This window comes from Lissotriton vulgaris, chromosome 5, assembly GCF_964263255.1.
Source record: "Lissotriton vulgaris chromosome 5, aLisVul1.2, whole genome shotgun sequence".
Classification (NCBI taxonomy): Eukaryota; Metazoa; Chordata; class Amphibia; order Caudata; family Salamandridae; genus Lissotriton; species Lissotriton vulgaris.
Genome location: NC_141693.1, coordinates 1,044,600,955 through 1,044,627,911, shown reverse-complemented (window position 1 = coordinate 1,044,627,911; position 26,957 = coordinate 1,044,600,955). Strand labels below are relative to the sequence as shown.

The 26,957-nt window shown below is 43.0% G+C and overlaps 1 protein-coding gene across 2 annotated transcripts in view; it reads left to right on the top strand.

Annotated features, from left to right (window-relative positions):
• The window catches only part of LZTS2 (leucine zipper tumor suppressor 2), a 778,631-nt gene extending 757,475 nt beyond the window's left edge, over positions 1 to 21,156 (top strand). For both annotated transcript variants that reach the window (XM_086922677.1, XM_086922678.1), the window contains 2 exons: positions 7,171 to 7,440; positions 13,101 to 21,156. In XM_086922677.1, coding sequence (XP_086778803.1) covers positions 7,171 to 7,440; positions 13,101 to 13,805 — 975 coding nt within the window. In that variant the 3' untranslated portion in view covers positions 13,806 to 21,156. The remainder of the gene's footprint in view (positions 1 to 7,170; positions 7,441 to 13,100) is intronic.
• Positions 21,157 to 26,957: the final 5,801 nt, after the last annotated feature.

Below are 26,957 nucleotides of genomic sequence, written 5' to 3'. Positions count from 1 at the left end.
GCCATGTTGACATTTAAAGAAAAACTTACATGTACTTTACAGTCGCCAACTCGCATCAAGCTCCCATACTCAGTGAAACCATCCGGCTGATCAGCCCAGACTCGGGGGAGCACACAAGCTATGGCGATAACGCAGATTTGTCCGGCAAGTGTTGCAGCATGCACTGATCACCTGGGTAGCAACAGCCTGCAAAATGTAGAAGGGCAGGGAGCAGCACATTGCTGAGTTTTAACAATGTGCTGCTGAGTTTTAACAGAGTGCTCCACATGTGCATGTCTAAATGTCAGAACCAGGCGGTTCCAACTCTTAATAGAATAATAGAATTACAACCCTTCCTCTGTCGGAGGACTACAATCTCACTCGGTGGCAGCTGTCTTTAAATGGGCAGTCATTGCATATCGATGCCCATTTCGTTCCGGCAACCCCATTTGAATTTCACTTCCATGGGATTGACTTAATTCCCCCCTCAAAACTGGCCATCTACAAATTATGATTTTATCCCCCCCCCTTTATCAAAAGTATCGTGTGGGGGGGGGTATAAATAAATATTAGGAGTCCCTTCCAAAACACTTCCAGCTACGATATAACCGACAAAATGTTAATGGGCCATTACAGAGCTTAATGCTGCTTTTGGCCTTGGTCTAGAGCCCCCATTTTAACAATAGTCCCCTCCCCCAGCTTAAAGATTCTGCTTTAGGGAATCTCAAATTGCAGCGGCCACCCTGAAATACTTGTCCATTGTAGAGTCTGGCACGCCGACTCGACAAAAGAAGCCTGACCAACTTGATGTGTCTGATCTCACCGGCTCAACATGTCAACGGCTCTGGGCGACTAACTCCAACCATTGCTTTACCAAAGACATACATAAGGGTCCCATCCACTCTTAAGAACAGAGTGCGCTTCAGGTGGCTGTGAATGACATTGTGACATACTTGCCCTACCAACTGTTGTCTAGGTTGTACCTTTAAATTCCCGATTGCCACCGGTCTCCATGACGGCGGTGGCCATGTTGCACTAGTGATAGCAGAGGATGTGTCCTGCCTCTTTCACCCCTCTCCCATCAGTGCCTTATGCTCATTACCGTTTTGAAACCGGCTCTGTACCTTCTAGATTTTGGAATGTGCTGTGTTCCCAGCTGAGTCCTTGATCTTTCTAATATACATTCATCGAGATGTTTCTAGGTGTAGTTTGTTTACCTATAACTAAAATATATAGATTACATCGACTTGCATATTCGGCGTTTTATGTCGTATGCTTGGACTTTTTAGCACTATTCACACATGCCACTATTCCCCACTGCACTACCCAGGATTCAGCTTTGGGATGATGGACAGCGTTTGAGAAGTCAAACTCTCACCCCCAGTCAACTGATTCGGGTTTAATCCATCATTCTTTAGCTCACTCCACCACCCCAGTTTACACATAGCTATATGCAAATCAGTCTGACCTGTGCCGCATGGGAAAAGTCTAGCCCGAACTGCCAAGCCTCGTCTTCCCTGAACTGGAAACAAGCATCCTGGGACCGGTTTCTGACTAACCAGCCGGTCCTAGGATGCTTGATTCTGGTCCAGGGAAGACACGGCCTGGCCTGGCAGTTCAGTCTGGACTGTTCCCATGAGGCACCAGGGTCAAGACTGATTTGCATATAGCCATGTCTGAACTGGGGTGGCATGGTGAGCTAAATAACGATTAATTAAAACCAGATCTGCGACTGCGGGTGAACGTTTGACAATGTTCAACATTCCGTACATCTTTTTGTGTTTCACTAGTGATAGATGGCAGAGGCCCTGAGTAGAAGGATATCTCCTCTTTCACCCCTTCTCACCAATGCCTTATAATCAATACCGTTTTGATGAAACGGGCTCTGTACCTTTTGTTTTTGGAGAGTGCTATTCAGCGTAAACTCAGCCCAAGTGCATTGGAGTGCTCCCTTTCATGAGCACCAGTTAAATTACACAGTGTCAGATCTTTTCACATGGAGATTAAGTGATAGTGCCAGTGAAAGCTTGAACTAATGGAGCCACTTGAAGCTCCACGAAGGCTTTTTATTATTGAGAGGTAATGTGAGGGTGTCACCAGCTGAGTTCTTGATCTTTTTAATGTACATTCATCAACATGTTTCTAGTTGAGTCTGTTTATCTATATATTTTAGTAATAGGTAAAGTGACTCGCATATTCAGTGTTTTCTGTCACATGCTTGGACTTTTTAGCACTATATATACACATGCCACTATTCCCCACTGCACCAACCAGGATTCAGGTTTTTGATTTCTGGCAGGACCACTGAACTTATGCGATTCTGCTGCATTTTCAACATGATTTTGTATTTTGGCCCACTTGCCACTTAATCTGTCATCGGGTGCATACTCTGAACTAGAATTTTTTTTTCTTTAAATTTGCAAACAGATTAAAATGTATTAAAAATGTAGCAACGTGTTGTCACACAGAGTGGAGCTTCAGAGTGGAGCTTCAGAGTGCAGAGTGGAGCTTCAGAGTGGAGCTTCAGAGTGGAGCTTCAGAGTGGAGCTTCAGAGTGCAGAGTGGAGCTTCAGAGTGGAGCTTCAGAGTGCAGAGTGGAGCTTCAGAGTGCAGAGTGGAGCTTCAGAGTGGAGCTTCAGAGTGCAGAGTGGAGCTTCAGAGTGCAGAGTGGAGCTTCAGAGTGCAGAGTGGAGCTTCAGAGTGGAGCTTCAGAGTGCAGAGTGGAGCTTCAGAGTGCAGAGTGGAGCTTCAGAGTGCAGAGTGGAGCTTCAGAGTGCAGAGTGGAGCTTCAGAGTGCAGAGTGGAGCTTCAGAGTGGAGCTTCAGAGTGCAGAGTGGAGCTTCAGAGTGGAGCTTCAGAGTGGAGCTTCAGAGTGGAGCTTCAGAGTGGAGCTTCAGAGTGGAGCTTCAGAGTGGAGCTTCAGAGTGGAGCTTCAGAGTGGAGCTTCAGAGGGGAGCTTCAGAGGGGAGCTTCAGAGGGGAGCTTCAGAGGGGAGCTTCAGAGGGGAGCTTCAGAGGGGAGCTTCAGAGTGGAGCTTCAGAGTGGAGAGGGGAGCTTCAGAGGGGAGCTTCAGAGTGGAGCTTCAGAGTGGAGCTTCAGAGTGGAGCTTCAGAGTGGAGCTTCAGAGTGGAGCTTCAGAGTGGAGCTTCAGAGTGGAGCTTCAGAGTGGAGCTTCAGAGTGGAGCTTCAGAGTGGAGCTTCAGAGTGGAGCTTCAGAGTGGAGCTTCAGAGTGGAGCTTCAGAGTGGAGCTTCAGAGTGGAGCTTCAGAGTGGAGCTTCAGAGGGGAGCTTCAGAGGGGAGCTTCAGAGTGCAGATTCAGAGGGGAGCTTCCGAGGGGAGCTTCAGAGGGGAGATTCAGAGTGGAGCTTCAGAGGGGAGCTTCAGAGTGCAGATTCAGAGGGGAGCTTCAGAGGGGAGCTTCAGAGTGGAGATTCAGAGTGCAGAGTGGAGCTTCAGAGTGCAGATTCAGAGGGGAGCTTCAGAGTGCAGATTCAGAGGGGAGCTTCAGAGGGGAGCTTCAGAGTGGAGATTCAGAGTGCAGAGTGGAGCTTCAGAGTGCAGATTCAGAGTGCAGAGTGGAGCTTCAGAGTGCAGAGTGGAGCTTCAGAGTGGAGCTTCAGAGTGGAGCTTCAGAGTGGAGCTTCAGAGTGGAGCTTCAGAGTGGAGCTTCAGAGTGGAGCTTCAGAGTGGAGCTTCAGAGTGGAGCTTCAGAGTGGAGCTTCAGAGTGGAGCTTCAGAGTGGAGCTTCAGAGTGGAGCTTCAGAGTGGAGCTTCAGAGTGGAGCTTCAGAGTGGAGCTTCAGAGTGGAGCTTCAGAGTGGAGCTTCAGAGTGCAGAGTGGAGCTTCAGAGTGGAGCTTCAGAGTGGAGCTTCAGAGTGCAGAGTGGAGCTTCAGAGTGGAGCTTCAGAGTGGAGCTTCAGAGTGCAGAGTGGAGCTTCAGAGTGGAGCTTCAGAGTGCAGAGTGGAGCTTCAGAGTGGAGCTTCAGAGTGCAGAGTGGAGCTTCAGAGTGGAGCTTCAGAGTGCAGAGTGGAGCTTCAGAGTGGAGCTTCAGAGTGCAGAGTGGAGCTTCAGAGTGGAGCTTCAGAGTGCAGAGTGGAGCTTCAGAGTGGAGCTTCAGAGTGCAGAGTGGAGCTTCAGAGTGGAGCTTCAGAGTGCAGAGTGGAGCTTCAGAGTGCAGAGTGGAGCTTCAGAGTGGAGCTTCAGAGTGGAGCTTCAGAGTGGAGCTTCAGAGTGGAGCTTCAGAGTGGAGCTTCAGAGTGCAGAGTGGAGCTTCAGAGTGCAGAGTGGAGCTTCAGAGTGCAGAGTGGAGCTTCAGAGTGCAGAGTGGAGCTTCAGAGTGCAGAGTGGAGCTTCAGAGTGGAGCTTCAGAGTGCAGAGTGGAGCTTCAGAGTGCAGAGTGGAGCTTCAGAGTGCAGAGTGGAGCTTCAGAGTGCAGAGTGGAGCTTCAGAGTGCAGCTTCAGAGTGCAGAGTGGAGCTTCAGAGTGCAGCTTCAGAGTGCAGAGTGGAGCTTCAGAGTGCAGCTTCAGAGTGCAGAGTGGAGCTTCAGAGTGCAGCTTCAGAGTGCAGCTTCAGAGTGCAGCTTCAGAGTGCAGAGTGGAGCTTCAGAGTGCAGCTTCAGAGTGCAGAGTGGAGCTTCAGAGTGCAGCTTCAGAGTGCAGAGTGGAGCTTCAGAGTGCAGAGTGGAGCTTCAGAGTGCAGAGTGGAGCTTCAGAGTGCAGAGTGGAGCTTCAGAGTGCAGAGTGGAGCTTCAGAGTGCAGAGTGGAGCTTCAGAGTGCAGCTTCAGAGTGGAGCTTCAGAGTGGAGCTTCAGAGTGCAGAGTGGAGATTCAGAGTGCAGAGTGGAGCTTCAGAGTGCAGAGTGGAGCTTCAGAGTGTCAAGAGCAATGCCAATAGCTCTAACTTTAACAAAGGCAAAACCATTGCATTGTAAATGCTTGTTCTCCTTTCTTTGCCTACTTTGTGGATATCGTGGACTTTTATCCTATTTTCGATCCGATTCCTCCTACTTGAACTTTTATGAACGCTTCGATTCCCCCATTGTGATTGTGGTTTGGATTATAAGGGCTCATATAAAGAATCATACTGGCCAGGGTTGAATCTGATTGTTGCGGCGTGATAGAATATCTTGATCTGATGCCGGGATTGTGTCCTATAACGTAACGGGAGTCGGGTGGTTTTAATGTCCTCCCCTGGTTGGATTCCGTACTTTGCCTCATACTGTATTGGATATATTTTGGGGAGGTCGCTTATGACGGGGGGTAAGGGAGACCGGGAGTGTTTTTATTCTCCTCCTCCATTCACTTTCTTTCCTTCTTTTAGGGTAAGTTTCTGGGCGACAGGCACGCTGTTAATGGGGTAGGCCTTAGCCATTGCAGGGGTGCAGGGTGGGGTGGGGGGGTTGTTATTTTGTCTTTGTTTTGTTCTATGGCCACTTTTTCTTTCTTCTCTCTCTTTTTCAGGTGTTTTTCTGGGCGACAGGCACGCTGCTAGTGGGGTAGGCCGTAGCCATTGCAGGGGTGCAGGGTGGGGGGTGCGAGGGGGGTTTGTTATTTTGCCTTTGTTTTGTTCTATGGCCCCTTTTTTCTTTCTTCTTGCTGTGTCCGGTAGCAGTGCTTTCGGTTTCATCCTGAAGTATATGAGTGGGCGGGGTCTGGGATGGGCGGCTACGAAGATAGATCTGTTGTTTGGTTCTTCACCTCATTGAGCTTCCTAGCGCTTGCGTCTTTACTGTTTCTTTACCTTGGTCCGCGACTACCTTCTTACACCTACCCTCCTTTATTATACCTTCGAATGTGTGGCTCCGGATATCCTGTATCTTCTTCTTTATCTTGTCTCTGGGGGGGGAAGGGGGGTTAAAAGTAAAATGAAACCTCATGAATATCCTTTGATTTATACTATTTTCAATGTACCGTATATCCTTTACCGCTGTCGGACCTCAGGGTTGCCGGCTGAAGAGCTGTGTTACTGTACCTCCTGATGCGTATCGCCTACATGTGGTGACCGGACCCTGTGGTTGTAGGCCTACTTCTGTAATTTTTGTTGAACGATATAATAAAGGTTTTCAAAAGAAAAAAAAAGTATACACAGGAATGAATGGCTGTGCCCATTCTCACACTCCACAGCACTTTACGCTTAAGCATCCTGTTTCAAGCATGTCTTCAAACGTCACACACTTCAGCCAACACTTCCTGTGCAAGCCAAACCACAGTCAGCACCCCTTTCAACCCAAAAGATGCTACTTGGAGCACAACATCCTCTTTCGGGTTACAGAGCGCTACATACATACTACAGTAGAATACAATACAACACAGCCATGGACTTAGGGCTCTGGCTACTCTTCTGATGGCCATTGTGATTTCTTGGGATAATTACTTCCTCCCACTATCTAAGTCAGCTGTTATGTGGGACCTTTTCAGTCTCGATGTTTTATATGGGTGCATTGAACTGCCTTCACTATTTCTTTTATACAGAGGCCTCTGTTAAGGATGCAGCCCCAAGAGAAATTGACCACCGAATTATAACTAGTTTCGCTGCTAAAACGTGCCACACTAGCTCCACAAACATGCTTGGACTGTTTCCCTTAGCGGTTATCTTCGCTTTTCAGTGAATCCATTTATTGCCATTTCCCAGTCCACCAGGGGAACATATATGGTTAGTGTTGGATGGTAGCACAGAACTACAATAGGTTCTTTGAAAAAAATGACAATTGTTTATGGTTATTTTGTGCAACAGGTATGTCACTTCACTAAGAAACTTTGGTCATTAAACTGGCTGAAGCAGAGCACACTCTTGACTAAAGAAATGTGTTCACCAGGACCTTGAAGCTTATATATGTTTGGACTCCTTCTTTAAAGATGGTTTAAGAAAGAAAAAAACAAATGCTTTACATTGCTGATGTCTCTCCTACATCTGGTCAAAGATAGTCTTAATAACTTCAGCATTTCTAAATGTTTAGACTTATCTAAAAACATGTTGTTCTGCACATCAATCTTTCTTTCAGATGCAAAAAGAAATGCAATTGGAAAACATCAAACCAAAAGCAGACATCAAATGTGTCACCCATCATGGTGACCAGTAGTGTAGATGTGGAGCTCTGTAGAAGTATGGCCACTTCTACATTTTGCAGATCATTCTACAAGCATGTGTAGTAGAGTATTTCACCTCCTTTTCTTTGCTTCTTCTTGACAGGTATATGAAGAGAAACAGAAACGCTGCGAGCAGGAAATGGAGGAACTACGACAAAGCTATGCCATCAAGATGAAGCAGGCTTCTCAGAAGGCGCAGCGGCTGCAGCAGGTGCTGCAGCTGCAGATCTTCCAGCTGCAGCAGGAGAAGAAGAAGCTGCAGGAGGACTTCTCCCAGCTGCTGCAGGAGCGGGAGCTGCTGGAGAAGAGGTGCGCCTCCTTCGAGAGGGAGCAGACGGAGCTGGGGCCGCGGCTCGAGGAGACCAAGTGGGAGGTAGGTGGAAAGTGGTTCCTGACAGTCACTCTCATGAAAGGGCCAAACGGGGCAGTAGACTAAAAGGGCAGGACAGTCAAGGACAGTGTGCTTGCATGTCTTCCACGAGTTTTAGGACTGGCTGCTAAGATTCTTCTGGCTGCATCAATTAGTTCTAGAAATACCAAAAGAGATTTCGAATGATATAAGACCAGTTTACCCCACTATTGCAGTGAAATGTTAAATTGGAGGAGATATTTTGGTCTGTATTGCAGATGTACTGCATGTCGGATTGCTGAAAGGATGTTGGCTACATTATAATTATTTTTCTCTGAAAGGACCTCGTTCATAGCCCTCAACAGAAGGAATCTAGACTTGCAGGCTAACCAAGAGCTGGAGCATTCGGCATCTTGAGTGCAGTTTCATTTTCTGCAGTAGGTCATCTGGCAATTATCGACCAGACTTGCTTTTTGAAATTCACAGAGTAGGTGGTTTGAATTACTGGTACTGCAAGTAAAAAGCATTTCATCTAAAGGTACTAGTGTGAGAGAGCCACAATGTGAGGGGATAAGGATCCTTCAGGATGGACTGGCAGCAACTGTCCTTGTAATTTCTACTCGACATAGAAGGCTCTAAGTGGGGGAATGGGGCATCTTCCATGCAGTCTATGCAATACAATGACAGGGGTGGGAGAATGCCCAGGTATCCTCGCCCTGCAGGTAGAGAAGAAACATCCTTGGTGGGAAACAAGGAATTATCCACATTGAAAAGGGAGCTGCAGGTCCTGCATTTTTTTTTTTTCACAGAGTTTTATATAGCGCAAACTAGACCCGAACCGAATCTGGTACCAGAGCGCTTTAGATAGCACCAGTTACGTTACATGAGGACACACATTCCTTTTAGGCATGGAGAGATTAAGTGATTTGCCCAGAATCACAGGAGGTTTAGCTTCGTTACTGAGACTCGAACCCAGATCCGAGGTCGAGCGTAACCACCTATATTTGGTAAATATGAGTGACACTGTCCTGCAAGGATGTTGGAGAGTATTTTATAGCAGCAGGTTTGTGGCTCCACGAGGACCTTCTACGTCATAAGCTGTGTGAGGGCTGAAGGATGCTTTTCCAAATGGCCAGCCGATGTATGTAGTTTGGCTTGCCTTCTATTTAGCCGATATTTAGTGCAATTTTAATGAAACATGCAACCATAAAGGGTAATCGAAAACATATAATATGGCAAATTATTTTCATAACATTCTCGGCCGGGATAACCTGGTTTCAGCTTTAACACACATGAAATCAGGTTTTGAAAAGCGTCCCACAGTTAAAAGTCTGATGGAGAGGAAATTAAGCTAGAAATAAGGAGGATAAAATGAACAAGACAACCTACCATCCATTCGTATGAGTTCACTCCAGACACAGGATAACACCATTGGAATTCACCACTGAGCTCCGTAAGCAAAGCTAGGTAGAGACTGGTACGAACTTAGGTGAAATGTAATAATAACAGCAAACTCTGAGTTAGTTATGAATTGTTTGGCTAAGGCCCATAAACAAGGGAATATAGTTGGCTCTTTTGTTGTGCTTTGTGCCAAGATCAGACAATCCCTTTGGAAACATAGTAGACCAGTGCTTCAGATTCCCAGATGGTTCAATCACAAATGCACTATTTTAAACCGCACAGAGCCCTGGCTGAGAAACCCAGAGACCCAGTTGTAATAGCTACCACGCAGAAGCCATATAAAACAGCAACAGGACGCCGGTAAAGTGAAATTATTACCCAGCAATGAGAAGTTCATGCGCATACAGCAGGAACTAAAAATAGTAAATCCTTTTGCTTGGCCGTTTGTAGTATACGCTGTATCGATCATAAAATAACTTGCACTAGTTGTCACATAAATATTGAGTCCTGGGTAACTAATTTTTCTCAAATGTATAATGCTCCTAACAATAATTTCCTAATATCTGTCATTGAGGATCGGTCACCATTTACTAAGGTTACTTTACAGGAAGCTACTTTGACCATTAAGCAAAGTGCGGGGATAAAGCCCCAAGACCTGACAGTGTCCCAATAGACTTAATCAACTGCAATGTGAATCTATGGGCCCTCTTGCTGACCCAACATTTCTAATAGTCTTGTCTAATTCTACCATCCCTGACTCCTGGGCAAGCTCTGTAATGGTGCACATTTTTTAATAAGAAGACCGTTCAAAACCTCACTGTTATTGGCCAATCTTACTGATCAATATTCACATAAAAATCTTTATAGGGTCCTTTACAATAAGATAGATGAATGGTCCACTGACAGTAACATTCTACATGCCTGCCAGTACAGTTTCCGCACTGGCATTGGTACAATTGAACAATGTTGAAATTTAAATCTAGTTATAGGAAAATACACAGTGGCAAAACGGTCCCCACTTTACCTAGCGTTCATGGATTTGTTCATGGCATTTGACTGTGTCAACAGGTCAAAACTGTGTCAACTCCTAACAGTTTGGGTTAGAAGAGGCCCTTATTAATCTGTTGATTTCTTTACCTACAAACACTAGGGTTAGGAATAATGGCGTAGGGATGGATGAAAATAGATTTGGGTGCGGAAAACGACAAGGCTGCATGCTCACCCCATTTCATCTTAACCCCGTAGTTTTCACTTGGATAAGAGCTCGCAGGATATCCCTAGATTAAGGGCGTTCCTCTTCCCGCATTATGCTATGCGGATGATGCCGTTTTTAATGGCTCATATGCCTAACGCCCTAAACCAGCTGGTTGAGTCTTTTGTGCAGTATATGGACAATCTAGATTTATTGACCAATTTTTCCAAATCACGTATTATGACACATGGCCCTTATGCATTCTAAAATGTCTACTATTATAGATAATCTGCTCAAATTCCCTACTTAGTACTAATACATTTTCTTACCTGTGTGTGACTTTTAGCTCAGCAGGTTCTTGTGCCCCACATATCGCCCACATTAGGGCTAAGTTAGAAAGAGCAACTGGTTATCTATTAAGCCTTCCATCCCACGAGTGTTAGGGTGCTGGCCCCAATGTTAGAAATATACGCTACGCAATGCGCTCTAACAGCTTCTTATGTGGTGGGAATTTTGGGGCAAAGCAGGTTGCCTGGCCTTATCAAAGGGAAGAAAATCGATTTTGTAAAAAATTTTGGGCACCTTATTTATTATTAATTGCTATGTAATTCATAATGGCTGGTTAGATTTGCAGTTCATTATCCTTTTCAGTGACTATTTCACTTATGTTATTGTATACTTTTTTCTTTGCTTATTTACCCTTACTTTGTACATGTTCAATTTATGTTTATCAATAAAAAAATTCTGAACTAAAAAAAAAAACTTTGGGCCCTCTCCTATTAAATTCCCATTACATCTGACATAGAGAGCCGGGCCTTACTTATCGGAGTGATTTTATACGTACTCGACTCCCATTGCTATGGCTATCAATCTGGCAGACAGAGGAAGCTATATTAACGATAGACATACTTATGGACCGTTTAGGCTGCAATAAAGGTTTATCAATCCCATGGCTGGCAAACATAAAAGATCATTGGATGGCATTGGTCAAGTATTCTTAGATACCACCCTATGTGTTGATGCTGATCATAAGCACGTGTTCGCACTACTTTTAACCCAATTGCATGAAGGCTGGCTAAAGGTCTAATCCCTGAAACCCACTGTTGAAGCCTTTTTTTCTTAGCACTGTGGCCCCCACCACTAGTTATCTGTGGCAGAATAAAGACAATTAGAAGCGCTCCTAGGTATTTAGTTTTAGGACTGATCCAACTAAATTCCTTCTCTGCTTTCCTCGTGGGTGCCACCACAATCTCGAAGAGAGTATATGCCCCTGTTAGGGGTCCTTCAAACAATCTTTTTATTCTTTTGCAATTTTTATAAACTGTTTACAAAGACTTTTTAAATCGCTTTTATGAAATCAAGAAATCTCTGGCACTGTGTCCCAGCTAATATTTACCTTTAACAACTGCCAGGTGAACGAAGAGATACAGTTCTATGTGAGCTAATTTCTCCGAGCCTCATTAAATTAAATCAGTTTTATTCATGTTTTATCCAAGTTATATACTCTATGGGCTTTTTGGTCTTTGTAACTGGTGGGTTATTTGAACTTGCACTTTTCCTGTTTTAATATATTTTACGCACCCTGTCGTGTTTTTCAGTAGTACAGCAAATGAGCTTCTGTTTTATTATTGTATTCTGTATTTATTGCATGTATGCTTTTATGGTGAATGAAATGAAAACTGAACTGATATGTTCTGATATGTCCTGCAGACCTACGCCGGTTGCTTGTTTGATGTAAATAGTTTCCAAATCAGTTTTTAAAAAGTTTTTTATAATTGTGTTTGAGCATCAAACTTGGCATCTGTCTTTTCTCCGCATGATTTTCTACTTGTACCCCCTCCTTCAAGGGCTTGTCATTTTCTTTTTTTATGACTCGCCTGCTGTCTCCTGGTGGCTTGTTTTTCTAATACATTTCATATTCTTAGCATGCTTTTGGTCAGTCCGTTGTGCATGATTGGATGTCTTTGTTGCTTATCTTCTCTTGATTCTATAGTTTTTTCCCCCTTTTCTTGTGTTTGCCCCACGCAGTAGCAATTCAATCTCTCCGAGTTCTGATTGGTTGAGCTGTTTTCTTCCACTTCTGAATTGAGGGTCCTCGTTTTCGCTTCCTTTCTGCACTCCATCAGAGGGCATGTGTTTATTAATTATTACATTCCTGTACCCTGTGCTCTGTTTCTGCATTTTAGTAAACCATCCCATCCCACTCGGATTGCTCCCTCGTTCCTGTTTTTATACTACAGTGCAATCTCTATTTTTTTAGTCCTCCCTGTACTTATCTGTTGCTCCCTGCTCCTTGTACTGCTAGCTATTTAAAACATTTTTTTAAGAGGGCCCAGCATCTGCAAAGTGCTGCTGGGCTGCTCACTGGCTTTTTGTGTTCTATGCAAACGTGCTTTGCTTAATGTTAATTTACCATTGTAAATGTCAGTCGGCCATGTTGGAATGGTAAATGAAAAATGAAAAAATAGAGAGCCAGGTGGTCATTTTAGCTTTAGCTAAAGCCAATGCAAACTAGCATTTGTAACACCAGTAGCTCGACCTTGTATTGCCTTTTATAGTTTAAAGCAAGTGTTATGCTTACCAAGTATTCTGTTGTTGCTTTGTTATCAGGATTTGTAAATTGGATCAACTGCTGCCTTTTGCCACAATTTGTAAAAAAATCAAATACTTCCATGGACATTTTACTGACTTCTGAATGTGCCCTTTGAAGTTATCGATCTCTTTTGGCCCAGGCGTGTCATTTCTTGAGAATGTGTAGTGCACCTGTGTTCTAACAGCATACAAGGACTAAGCAGTAAAGTAACTTAATTGCACAGTGTGATGTACTGCACTCTGCTGAAAATCCAAAGAAGCAGTTTATGGTTCAAGCTCACAATGTAAGACTGTATCAATATCCTGCAAGTTGCTGTGCAGAGGCTCCTCTCTGCTCAGCACGTAGTAGGGCGTGGATGATGCAAATATAGCCTGAAGCTTTAGCCTGCTGCTGGTGTATATCGAGCACTGTCCATCCAAGCAGGCTTCGCGGAATGTGTAACATTTTTATTGTAGGCATAATTTTACGTGTGTTTAATATACATGTGCTATTTTGCAGGTCTGCCAGAAGTCTGGGGAGATATCACTGCTTAAGCAACAGATGAAAGAGTCTCACGCTGAGCTGGCCCTGAAAAGCAACGAGATCCTCCTCCTGCGATCCCAACTCCGAGATGCCCGGTCCGAGCTGCAGGCCAGCGAGGAACAGATCCAGGAGCTGCAGGACAGCACCCACACCAAAACCTTGGAACTAGAGGTGTGTGAGAATGAACTCCAGCGTAAGAAGAACGAAGCTGAACTGCTGAGGGAGAAAGCAGGAAAGCTGGACCAGGAAGTAGTAAGCCTCCGCGAGGCTGCAATAGTAGGCACTCGCCATGGGCTGAGCCTTTACCATGAGCAAGAGGAGGCTATGTTGATGTATGAGAGCGACGAGGCCAAGGCGCAGCGCCAGAGTGTGGACATGCTTCAGAGTTTAATGCAGCAGGTGGAGAGGTATCGGGGGGAACTGATGTATGAACGCCGGCGGAGTGAGGAGCAGCTGGAGAACTTTGAGGACGAGCGCCGCACGTGGTATGAGGAGAAGGAGAAAGTTATCCGGTACCAGAAGCAGCTCCAGCACAACTACATCCAGATGTACCGGCGCAACCGGGAGCTGGAAAGGGACATTAGGCAGCTCACTTTGGAGCTGGAGGCCAGGGAACTCGATGAGTTTGACCTTCATGGGTCAGAGATCCAATTTGAGGAGATTGCAGCCACTGAAATCTGAAGACAGTGGCTTCAGCATCACCACGTCTGCCTTTCTACAGACCTTTGTGGCCAAATGGCCACTGTACAGCACCTGCCAAACAATAATCTACAAGCATATCCAGGGTTGCCTCCCAGTTAATCACGTGGACGTTTATGCAATTACACACACCATGTATATATAAAGCGATCTATGTAAATAGCATATATGCTTTGTATAACCTCTTTGAGCTTGATATTTTTAGTTTTACAGGTATTTGACCTAATCCCACAGTGTGCAACCAAATAGCAATTAGGGGGCCAAACCCAAGATTTAAGCGGGCATATAGGACCAAAGCTTGAAACACGACATGGTGTGCGTGTGCGATGGTGGAAATGCTTACCCATCTTCTGCCTAATATAGAGACGGGATTAGCAATATACACTATTAAAAAATGTTTCACTCTTTTATTCTGGACTTGTGGTTTCGAGACCAGGTGTTAGGGACAAGTAGAAACTGCTATTTAAAGCTGTTTAAAAAACAGGAATCACCCTTTTAAAGTCTTTTAATTTTTAGTTTTGAGTTGGATTCTGGGAACTGTTCCTTGAGTGCTTTTTAAAAGCCTACTGAGATGTTATCTCTTTTGGAATGCCATTTCTTTGTTTTTGAATGTGGGGGTAACCGTGCCTCATCATCAAGGTAAACAATATGTGGGCTGCAGCGCTGTGTACGTGGGCCCAGATAGAAATATCTTCAACTTGGGCAACCTACTTCTAGCCAGCTCTTGTCTGTTGTGCGTGTGACTGGCTGTTCCTCTACTCAGGAATCACCTATAATTGATGGAAAAGGATTTTCTATTTTGTTTGACAGAATAGACTTTTCCCCAACTGCCTAAGATGGCTATCAGCTAAAACCTACTTGGTAAAGTTGTTGTAAAAGAGTTGTGACATCGGGTCGCTATTTCTGAAAATACCAGTGAGTCTTAGAGGTCCATAAACTTTAAAGTAGCCTTTCCATGGTCAAATTCCCCCATTAAAGAACACGTGCTCTGGAGGTACAGTATGAGGCTTTTGGCACTCTGCCCTTGAAGGCCACATGTACAAGTGCAAAACGTCTCGTCTTCTAGTGGTTGAGGCAATCTTACAAGTTTGGTCCAGCTGGGACCAAAGCATTTTGTGACACCAGTTTCCATCATTTCAAAGTGAGGTCGAGTCACTCCAATTAAAATTATTAATTGAAATTCCAGTTCTTCATTTTGTCAGTTGCTGGAAAGATGAACGTCTTATCGTTTTGCTTCTAGAAAGCACAAAAAGCTTGCAAAGAATAGTTGCAGTACATCTTTTAATAAAACTAAGTTAGTGAGCCCATTCTCAGGTAAGACGTTCAATATCAGAAATGCATCCTCTCTTCTTTAAGTACCTAGCACTGAGGGGCGGGGTTAACCCCAGCCCTAAACTTCTGGGCCTTCTTTATTATTGGAAATTCTATTCTTGGAAATCTAGAAGTTTACATTGATTTAAGCTTTTAACTAATATTGCTACCCCTCTTTCAGAAACTCCTACTTAATCTCTAACTAAAAGCTATAGATCTGTTAACCACTAATGGTCTTCTTCTCTGAAAACATGAAGATTCGGCCCCATTTTCCTCAGCCTGCCCCTTTTCCCTGATATAGTTAGATTTTTCGTGAGTCAGTTCTGTGCCTGTGTCTTTTGGTAGTCCACAATGGCTAGCCACCATGGATGCTGATGGTAACTTTCCATGGCTACAGAAGAAGCACTGTCAGCTATACATTAGGGTGTGGTCAATAGATTTCCCGTTCAGAAATTGAGGGAACTTTAAATTTGACTTGAACTGTCACTAAGCAGCTGGATTCCTTTCCTGCTAACATGTCATGTTGCATAATGGATTGTGCTCTTTTCATCCAAATAGGTTTTCTGTTGGTGAATTTCTGGCCATCATGTCCAGATCAAGGTCTTTACTACCTTCTGTAGTCCTGGCCATAGATTGCACAGCCCACTTAATTAGCTTAATTGCACATTCTATTAAAACTTGCTGATTATTTCTCTTATTGGGACTAGGTTTCCTCCTCGGCGAATTTGTTAGTGGTTGAAAAAGATAGCAATGAGGAGGACATTTGTTCCTCAGTTATGTACCAGTGGTTGAGATATACTATATAAACCTAATTTACTGGTCAGTGATATATTCTGTCCGTAAAGAGACATTGACTTCTTCCTTGGTTATGAAAGCCTCTGCTCATTAGCCTTTCTCTAAATCACTCTCTTTTGTATTGTCCAAAATGTTTATTGTGAAATTCAACCTGTCTCTGGCAGTCCCGTAAGTACTGCCACAGTAGGGATGATAAAAGAACCAGTATTAACAAAGAAGTGCAGAACTACTGCCATGTGCTTGTCTCACCTAATTCGTTAGTGATTCTGATTGGGTGCCCCCTGGTCGTACGAGATGGTCAATTTTCACATCACCTTAAGGAAAAATGCAGTAACAACCTGTGTTTCTCGTTTTGGGTTATTTCCGCTGTCAATTGAGAGTAACATGCTACCTTCAGAAATAGCCATAGAGATTCAGGAAACATGGCACATTTTCAGACCAAAGAGAGTTCATCTGCTTGGTAGACAGAGTGCCCTTACCTGGTAGCATCTTGAACCATTTCACTGGTCCATTTCTGAGTGGAATCCGATATGCCATCAGACATCCATGCACCTGCTAATAAATTTGGTGCTCACTGCAGACCTGTATTTGTGGGTATGAACCTCTGAAGGAGCTTTATCTTCCATGTCTCCACCTCTCTGACCTTATTATCAGCAGAGTTTGTACTATTCGGTCCAACAGACTTTGGTTTGTGGTGCCTCTTTTGATTGAAAAGGAAAAAGTTGCAAATAAGTGCTGAACTTCTGAGATGTCACCTCAGATCTTTCTTGGCAAGCTATAGCGTGCCCAGCCTTCTTAAGGAGCTCTTCCTCCGGGCTCCTATAGAAGTAAAGATCCTACACCTCCCCCTTCAGATGTTGATCATAAACGTTGGGTTTAAGATGAGCAAACATTTCATGATCTGAATATATCTGTATGCTACCTGGAGCTATTTCAGGACCAATGAACAACTTCAATAGGCTTTCGAAAAGGACACAATGGGGTAGATTTACAAACATTTTCCGCTGGGTTAGCGTCAAACCAGCACAACATTTCTTTTGCCCTAATTTACTTTCCAGCGCAAAACTTGTTTTGCACTGAGAAGTACCCTAAAAGTAAAGCAAAGCAGCACAAAGCACTGTTTTGAGTTACTCAGCACCAAGGGGGCATCACATGGGTGTTCCCATGCAGCCGGGAAACATCCTTTACAACAAAACTTTTACAACGCAGTGCTATTACAAAGCAGGTTTTACAACGAAAACCATTAGAACGCATTGCGCTGGGGGCGCTCTAGGATAGGGAATAGATTTAATTTACTATCCAACACCTTCCCTAGTGTACACGCGGACTGGAGTTGGAATAGTAAATTAAACTATTCACTATCCAGCACCCCAAAGCACTATGCGTTGTAAAGGTTTGCGTTGTAAAACTGGAGCTGTAACAGCATGCGTGGTAAAAGCATGCGTTGTAACGTCATACCTCCCATGCAGCCACCCATGCCTTTGATGCAAAACCCGATCTACAAACAGTAGTAGACTGTGTTTAGCGGCAAAAGTTAACACCATTTCAAAGGAGGCATTAAAAGGAGAAATCTTTGTATTTCTCCTTTCTTTTCTGACTGTGAAGCACACATACAAAGTAGGAAAAGTGTTTAAACTTGTCTAGGAGTAGTATTTTTTACAGGAAAGGTATCCTGTACTATGGTTGACTTGGGCAAGGATCCTAGCGCTATGGTGCTACGGTGTGTGCCTGGTGTACAGCAGCTAAATCGGCGCTAGGGACAGGGGAGGAGAGAGTCATATCGACTTAGATAAGGCACTCTCCTGCTCCCTCCATGTCATGCAACGCAGCGCAGCACTTTTGGTTGCTGCCCTGCATTGGGTGACAGTTTTGGAAATCTGTCCCTATGACTACCGTTTTGTCATGTTCCCTGATGCAAAAAAAACTGCTTGGTTGTCCCATGGGCATTGATATCTCATTAACAATTTGATTAGTATAATTGTTAACGTTACAACTTAATTGCTGATCAATGTAGGCTTTCAAGTGGATACCTGTGGAAACATTCTCAGCCAGTGAAGCTTGCAGGCTCGATCCTCGATTGTCGGTGGTAGACACCGTAAGCAGATTTTTGAAGGACTTTAGCATATAATTGCTTCTGTGTGGGATTTACATGTGCTTGATTTCCTGAGTATTGTTTTTGTTATGCTAGATGGCTGCTGGCAAGGCACCTATTGAGCAAGAAGAGCCTATAAACAACACAATGCTTTTGCTTTGGATGATGCAGTCTTTCTCATAGACCACTGCTACTGAATACTCTATGCTGTTTAAGAGCAGCGTGTGTGCCCTCTGGGTGTCTTTTTAAACAGCTTTAATTGTCAGGTTTTTGACTGCCAGATGGGAGTGCGTCTACATGGTGATGAAAGAAGAACGCCTGTAGGGTAGGCCCCTGGTAGGTTATTCAAACTCTTTTAGTCCTTTAATCCACCGGCTAAACATCCATTTTTTTAATTCCTTAATTCAAACCTGTTGATCAATCTTTAACAGTATTGCCAACTTTACCGATATTACGCTCAAATGTTGTTTTCTTCCAGCAAAAACAGGATGGCTGGGTGAAGAGGCAATTGCCAAAGCAGAGATCTGGAAGTACATTGACAGTCTTGCTGGTACCATACATACACACTATATCGTTTTTGTGTTGGGAGATTTGCTCCTGCATTGTGAGAATCAAACAATTGCAGTAAATGAAGTACACAGTCCAGCGGTCTTGCGTGGGTGTTGAAAATGTGTAAATACTGTACCATAAGAAGTATTTTTTTTTCGTAAAGACAATGTTATCAAAGGATAGTCTAATTTTTGTAACCAAAATAATGTCTAGCACCTTTCTTATTTTGCTAATGTCTTCTCTCACCAGTGTTTTCGTACCATTAGCCATTTGACTTAACTAACAGCAATCTAAAGTCGCTTTTCAGGATTACAAATTGATAGCCTCACTAATGACTCTCAGGGAGTTTTCTTATGCAAGAGCGAGAGGATGAATTATTGAGGTGACCGCATTCAGTTTGGTTTCGGCCACTTACAAAATGTTCTATTTAAGTGCTTGAGATTGGTGTATTACTACATTGCTCCTGTAGTTTATGAATAAAAGAAATAAACAGAAGCCAATACATTTATTTGCTCCATTTTTCAGTGATCTTGGACACATTCTAATGAACATTTGAAACATAAACATTATTCTTCTCACTGAGTCCTTCAACAAGAGACATTCTGCATCTAGAGTGAGATGATTTGGTCCGTCCGCCTTTTTCTGTTTAGATTTCTCAGTGCTAAAAATGGAAGAATTCTATTATTAAGAACATTGAAGTCATACCCATAATGCTTAAAGAGAATGGATTGCATTTCTAATGACTGATGATGGTACGTGGGGCATACAGCATCCTTCAGAAAACTACAGAATCACAAAGCATTAGGGCTTTTGCTTAGAAAGAACATGCACCCATTTGAGCCAACAAAATGGAACTAGAAATTGGCTGCAATAAAAAAAAACCCTGTCTACATTTAAGATTTGCTTTTTGCTCTTAACAAGCATTCCCCCTGCAGGTATGTGTGTGTTGTCGGAGTTAGTTCCTCGTGCCATCGTGGTAAGATAAAAACAAACACTGGGGAAAATATAGTGGTGGAGATCCCATGCATTTCTTGTGTTTGTGCCAAAGTAATTTTTCTAAAAAATCAGCAGTATTCAGCAAGCACCAGAAGTGAGGGCCTAGCTGATATTATGACATGTAATATTGGGACTCACTGCAGAAATAATGTTTTTGGGGACTTAAGTTGACCTTTGATGCACAGAACCTTCAAATTCCAGTGATTGCTTTGTAAAAGTTGATGCACTGGCTGTTGTTTCCACGAGGACAGGGCGATTGCCTGAATAAGATAATAAATATAAACAAAAGGCATCTGATTTTTGCCTTGTATATGTTTGGTACAGATCTCCTTATTAGGAGTAAGGGGAAACATATTGTGTCTGTTCCCTACATTATTAGATTATGCAAATATTGACAGAATGGCAGTGTCGTAGGTACATGCCATTGACCTAGATTAGTGGACATGTGATGGTCAGTATTCTTCTACTGACAGTCTGTGCGCATATAACCTGATGAAGTCTATTTCTTTGTGATATTAATGATCGAAACATAGTATTACATAAGGGCCAGGTTATTTCCGAATGAGACAACATTTGTGTGTTTTGTAGTAATTTAAAGGACAACAGTTCATGCTGCTAATGGCTACCTGTTTGGCCATTTCTCCTCAGTGAACTAGAGTAATAGATTCTGAATTATTGTAGTGATGTGTTCATAACTTTATAATGGAGATTGAATTGATTATGTACTACAGCCTCAAAAACCATTTTGGAGGGCTAGTACTAATGTCCACAAGACTGTTTTTCAAATCTTCGACCCCCAAAAAATATAGTATTTGCAATAGCGTTTACAGGGATGTACCGTTGAAAGGGACCTGCACAAGTGTTGAAGGTAATTCTGAAGTCAGTTACTACCTTGTGCAACAAAATGCAGTTGAATTTTGTTAATGTTATAATCCAGAATTGAGGAACACCATTCTGCTCATAACCATCGAATCACTAGATGATTTTTGAAAATTAAACGTTTCTCTCAATTATTTTTTGTAAACACTGCCTCAACATTGTTGCACCATTAAGAAAGATATTCTCAAATCGTCTTTCTGTTCAAATGGGAGTATGCCTGTAGGCAATCAAGGGGCCAAGACAGTCTCTTTGCCTTGTCCTTTTTTCTTAAGTGCACTTGTCATGTACAATATTTATGCGTTTTTCAATATTCCACCCTTTTCTGGTATTCATTTTGTTATTGGCTATTAAAAATGTACCTTAGTACAGATGCAGTGCAGAAGGGGAAGTTGCAACAAGCATGATATAGAAGGAAATATGTCTAAAATGTTTTTTTTTTCTCTGTTCAGGACTTGCTTTGTCGATATGCACTGTTGCCTTTTTCCACTTAAGTTGCTTTTCAGTGTTCACTTTATTTGTACCTTATTTTTAACTACAGTCTGTGCATTAAATAGCAAACACATGTTATATTTGTGCATTGAGTAGCAAACAAATGTTATATTGCACCATTAAAAGTGTTGCAAACATTGCAATCATTTCAAACAACTGTGCTACCAAAAATATGTAATAACAAAAAATAAAGTAAACTATTTCTTTGCTCAGGCTAATCTAGGTTGGATGTTCATCTGGGTCTGTTATTTGTTAAACATATTTGTTTATGCCAAAGGGAACATAAACATTAGACATGTAACAATTCACTCCTCTTATTGTAGCCATATGTCAAGTTGAACTCCAGCATTTATTTACCTTTTGATGAGGAAGATCATCTTTAGGCGTCCTTTGGCAATTACAACAGATTGACACCATCTTCCCTTTTCACTTAAAATGGCACTTGCTGTGATTAATGACGAGCATTTTATATTCTATAACCCTGTAAGGCCCTTTAGTTCATTCTCCTTCAGTCATTGGATTCTTTGATTCAGGACCCTTCAACCACTGACATGAGACCTTGTAGTACTAAAGTGTCACCTATTGTGTGTATCCTTCCACCTCATTTGGAATGCTGGATGGTCCATTTTGCTTTTAAAGAGTACACTCTGTCATCAAAAGTTCATTCTTTCTTATCCCCAAGTTATTCCACAGACACATAACTTACTTAGAGGCTAAATAAATACATTTTACTAACCCTATTGAATCATGATTCAAAGCAGCAGCTCGTGCACATTCATCAAAGCTATAACAGTGTTTGGGCAATATTTCCATTGTATGCACCTCAAGCGTTAGCTGCACCTCCGTGTTCTACACCCTAGCCCCCTTCATGGCTAAGTCTTGACTGCTCATCATCATTCTCCCTGAAAGTCAAAGCTTAAACAGGATTTGATTGACATTCAGTGGGATTGCACATATATGTGGTTCCTGGACAGGCAATACTTGTAACCAGGATCACCCAGGTACACCTGAGTTCTCGAAGGCACAGAGATCTGACCTGGCACGCTTGAACACTCAAATCCTTTCTTTTCTGAAATGGATATGGAAAAGCTCCATTACGTTTTGAGTTACCCATAATCCCATGAATGCCAACATGGTATCTCTGAGGCTTCAAAGCTCTTGGATATCCAACATGCTCATCTAAAATGTAACGTGATTGTCTGCTAGTAGACCATTCCTGTGTTTCAGCCCATCGCCTTGTACTGCTTTTCATATAAGAGGCAGGCAAGGGTTTATTTACCATTGGGTTATTTGGTGTGTTTCTCTTCCCTAAGAGGTACATTCTGTAGTTTGGTCCAGGGACTCTCATTCCAGTATCTGGCATCTGATTTCCGCCGGTATCAGCAGTACTGAAGCAACACTCACGTCTCTGAATATTTAAAGTGTGATTTAAACCAATACTCCTCCACATTTCCCTATATTTCTTACTTTTATGAACACATTTTCTAAATGTGGTGATATGGACCATAAATTGAATTATATAATAATTCTGTAGTTACCCATGGAAAAATTAAGTTTTATTGGATTTTCGAGGGATAGCGGCAAAGAGAAAAATGTTGACCTTAATATTCGAAATTCTCAAAACACTCATGATTTGAAGCTTCAAAGTTCCTATGCAGGGGCTTTGACTTGATTGTGTTAGAGAGGGTCAGGTAGATCTTCTGTTGCTCTATTGAAGGATGTGTGGATTGGCTGAAGGTCTGTGTGCTCCCTTTCTGAGTGACTGAATAATTTCCTGATGCAACAACGTGTGATTGGCTGGAGTGCTCATCAGTTCCTGTTTACCTGTTTTATGGTGTGACAGGAGAGTGAAGGCAGGACTCCAAAGCCAACCTGAAGAGCATTATTTTGTGATCCTATGAGCATGTATTTATTAGGCGGGGTAAGGCTCTAAGGAGAAATTATGTGTTTTAATTTCTAGTGTGTTTGTCCTTAATTGTTCCTGTCATGGCTGGTTTTCTGCTCATATTTGTTGCCATTTCTGATTTTTAAATCTGATTTTTACAGTCTAAGATCAAAGAGCCCTTTACAGTAAAGGAGTTGTCCTGGCTTTAGAAATTTGTGCACGTTACCCCATATTTAATTTGCCTTTAAGTCCCTTATATGTGGTACAAAGTTTACAAGTCACTCCTATGTAGCCCACAAGGCAGCGTGCATGTTATTTGAAAATAGTAGGACATGGAGAAATTTAATTTTAACATGTCCTTAAAATGACTAGCGCTGAAAAGCTTTTTTCACTGTGTGAGGCGTAGCTGTTCCTATATCTTGGGAATGGGACAAGCTAGAACAATAAACAACCATTTGTAATAGATATTAAAGATTCAATTCAGTGGTAAAATCGGATATTTAATAAATATTAACAAAAAATTACCTTTTCCCTGCGTGAAGTTTCTGGAGGCAAAAATGCATTGAAGCGCTAGCTTCTTCAAGCCAGTTATTTGCCTTATGTGAATGGATTTACAATGTCTTCCAAGAGCAAAACAAATGCCTGACCTGAATGGGCAGAGTTGACTCTCCTGAACTCCTCAGGTTATGCAGCATGAGGTAGTAGGCATCATTTCGATACTACAGTGTGATATCTTGCTTGACAGGACTGTTGGCTTCACACACTTGGGACATGCTTCAAAGAGGAGAGAAAAAGAGTTCAAGACAATTCATGTGGATTCACTTTGTAGTTGCTGATGAACTCTGCTTTTATCGTACCATACTTCGGTCTCTGGGTTTTCAAATAACCCTTGGAGCATACTTGAAAGGGGAGAGACTAGGATCCCAAGACAATTCTTGTTGATTCTCTGTCTGGTTGGTGAAGGACTCTGCTTTTGTCCTACCAACCTTTTGTGTCAAGAGTTTCCTGTAGATTTTAGTGTTAGATGTACAAGGACACTAGGATTATCATAGTACACTCCCCCACACACCCTAGCCCTCAGAGCCCGACGTTAGTGGGGTCAGAGACTTTAGCCATCTTGGAAATGCCCATAAGGGGTAAGGTGGCCATAGAAACCTTTACCCAATTGGTTAGTGTCCAGGAGTCCTACTCACCCCCTAGCTAGTACTAGGCATACATGTGGCACCTCCAAGGACCCACTTTAGAATACTTACTGGACCTGTTGAAGATCATAAGACTGAACCTGCTCTCCCCTGTACCCAGGACAAAAGAAGAGGACTTCAAGGTTCAAAAGGCTGACCTCCTTTTAAAGCTATAGGGATCCAACTAGGTATGAGAGGCATTTTTCTGGACGTACTCAACTGACCAGTAGTGACTGGAACCTGCTGTTGGTCTCTGCCGGACACCCTGTGAGATAGGTATTGTCTCCCTATACATCCTGGGGTCTATAGAAGTGTACTGTGGTAGATTGGGACTTAAAAGGACTAAGTCGCAAGATAAAATCTGTGACCAGCACAAACCTGTTTGGTGTTTCCGACCCACGCCCCATCGCAGTCAGCCTCAAATTGCACCTAGGTCACTGTCTACTGCGACCGGTGAAACTGTGGTGCTTTGTGCTTTTTGATGCTATTTCTACTTAAAGCTTTAAAAATTCATATTTTTGGTTCTCCTTCACTCTATTTTACTAATTTGGTTTGAGGTTTTTATTGTTTTAGATTTAGACATTATTTCTGTTTTGGTACTGCATAAATACTTTACACAGTGCCCTAAGTTAAACCTGCCTGCTCTTTTCTAGATCTACCAGGCGGTTGACCTTAGGTTAATTGGAAGACTTTCAGGGTTCACTTTGACAAGCATTGTAATTATTTCTTGAGATAGGCAGTCACCCACACCAAATAATAATCCAATTTCTTACATCTAGCTTGGATCCTTTCCTCAGTGGTGGAGAACGATGTCTATCCTTCACAGAGATGAGCTAACATTATTCTTTGCTCCTTTGCTCCTACTCAAGGTGCTGTTGCTACTAGTAGTCTCCCTTGACCGAGTTATTATATCAAGAGCATGGCAAGTTGCCTCAGTGGCTCAACCTTTAATAAATCTGTTGGAGTCGTGTATGGGTTACTGCACAATTAAGAGCACCTCTTCTATCGAACACAGAGACCTCGTGTGGTTTTTCCCCTTCAGCTAGAAGGATTCTTTTCTCCTCTCCTGGTGTACATGTAATTTAGGTGAGGGTAACACGTTTAGTAAACACATGACTGCAACTGATACTGGAGGAATAATGTTATTGCATTGGGTTATCCAGGTCTGTACAGTCTCAGTGATACTGAATGAATTGCAGAGCCATGGTTCTACATCCTGGATTGTCTGTACGTTTTTTTGACATAGGTGTTCATGACTTCTGTTGTGCAGAAGCTGCTGTAGCCAGTCAGGGTGCGATCCTGTGATGCCTTATATGATATAATGTTGATCGGGATGAAAACACTTGGGGATAGGAGTTTTATGTGAGGAGAGTGGAAGAGGAATACCTTAAGAAAAATCTGCCCAAGTAAGAAGCTTGGGGGGGGGGGGGCGCAGAGGAACCACACTACGCACTGGGTAACCTTCATACAGTTAGTCCTTGTAACTAAGTTTCATGGATCCTCTCTTGCACTACAGCCGAGTGAGGCTCCGTATTCCCAAAAGCCCCATGGGTGTTCAGCGAGCGGATCACCCTTCCTCGTTAAAAAGAGCTGGAGATTAGGAGGACACCAAGATGCACATATTTCGGATGAACCATTCAGGATTCACAACCGTGTTGCCGCATCGAGGCAACAGAATAATTCCCACGCTTGCTTGGTGAAAAAACAGCAATTGCCAGATGCAACTGATCGTATTGGTAGATGAGGTGTAAATGAAGGTGACCAGGTGTTACTAACTAAGATTGCTTAAGACCGCGAATACATGGATTTCAAGGTACTGGTGTAGCTTGCTGTTAAGCCTCAAACCTAGAAAACTGAGGATTGCATTACAGTCTGTTTGAAACTCAGACCTAATCAGGTTTAATATAATATGGCAGTAAAGGCATCTGTATAGTTAAGTTCTGTGGCCTGAATAGTTTAAGTTGCTTATTCAATTTAAATTAGCAAAATAAAGTAATAACCAAAGAATCGGTGTAGACTGCTGTTTATTTACCAGAAATGTGATTTGTGTTCCTTTGATTTCTTTTCCCAACTGGTGAATAGTAGGAGGGGGCTAGGGACTTTATATGGAGTTTGGCAGACGGGAAATGTTGTCAAAACAGGAGGTATCCCATTTACCATATTACAGTGCCATCATGCATTTAAAATAAGTTGTAGGGATATCCGTCACTTTTGTGATTGAGTAGCCCATCTGCCAAGCTCGAACACCCTTAGGGGTCGATTTACAAATGTTTTGTGCGGGTTATCGTCACAAGAGTGACGCTAACCAGCACAAAATGTTTTTGCCTAATTTACTTCAAAGGCAATGCAAAGCAGCGCAACACACTGCTTTGCGTTACTTAGTGCCAAAGGGGCGTTTGATGGGTGGTACTTGGGTGTCCCATGCTACCACCAATGCCTTTTGAAGCTAAACCCTATCTAGAAATGATTGTAGACGGGGTTTAGCTTCACGCCACTACAAAGGAGGCTTTAACAGGAGAAATGTTTTGATTTCTCCTTTCTTTTCCGTCTTTGCATGTGTGCTGCACTGTTGCACACATACAAAGTGGGAAAAGTGTTAAGACCTATCTACGCATAGTATTTTGTACAGGAAGGGTGCCCTTACTGTACAAAACCTATGCTAGACTTAGCACTAAGGTGTGTGCCTAGCGCATGGCAGCTGAAACCCGCGCCAGGGAAAGGCGCGGCGAGAGCCATATCTCTGTGTATATATATGGCGCTCTCCTGCTCCCTCCCTGTCATGCAACGCCACACAGCCTTTTTGGGTGCTGCCTGCGCCTTTTTTGAAAATTGGACCCTCAGGGTCAGATGTACAAGAAAGTGCCACAGCGCGGCACCACAAGCCCTTTGGCTGCGCCACGCTGCGGCACTTTCAGAGCACAGGAATGCGATATATCTACAATGATATGTAGCATTCC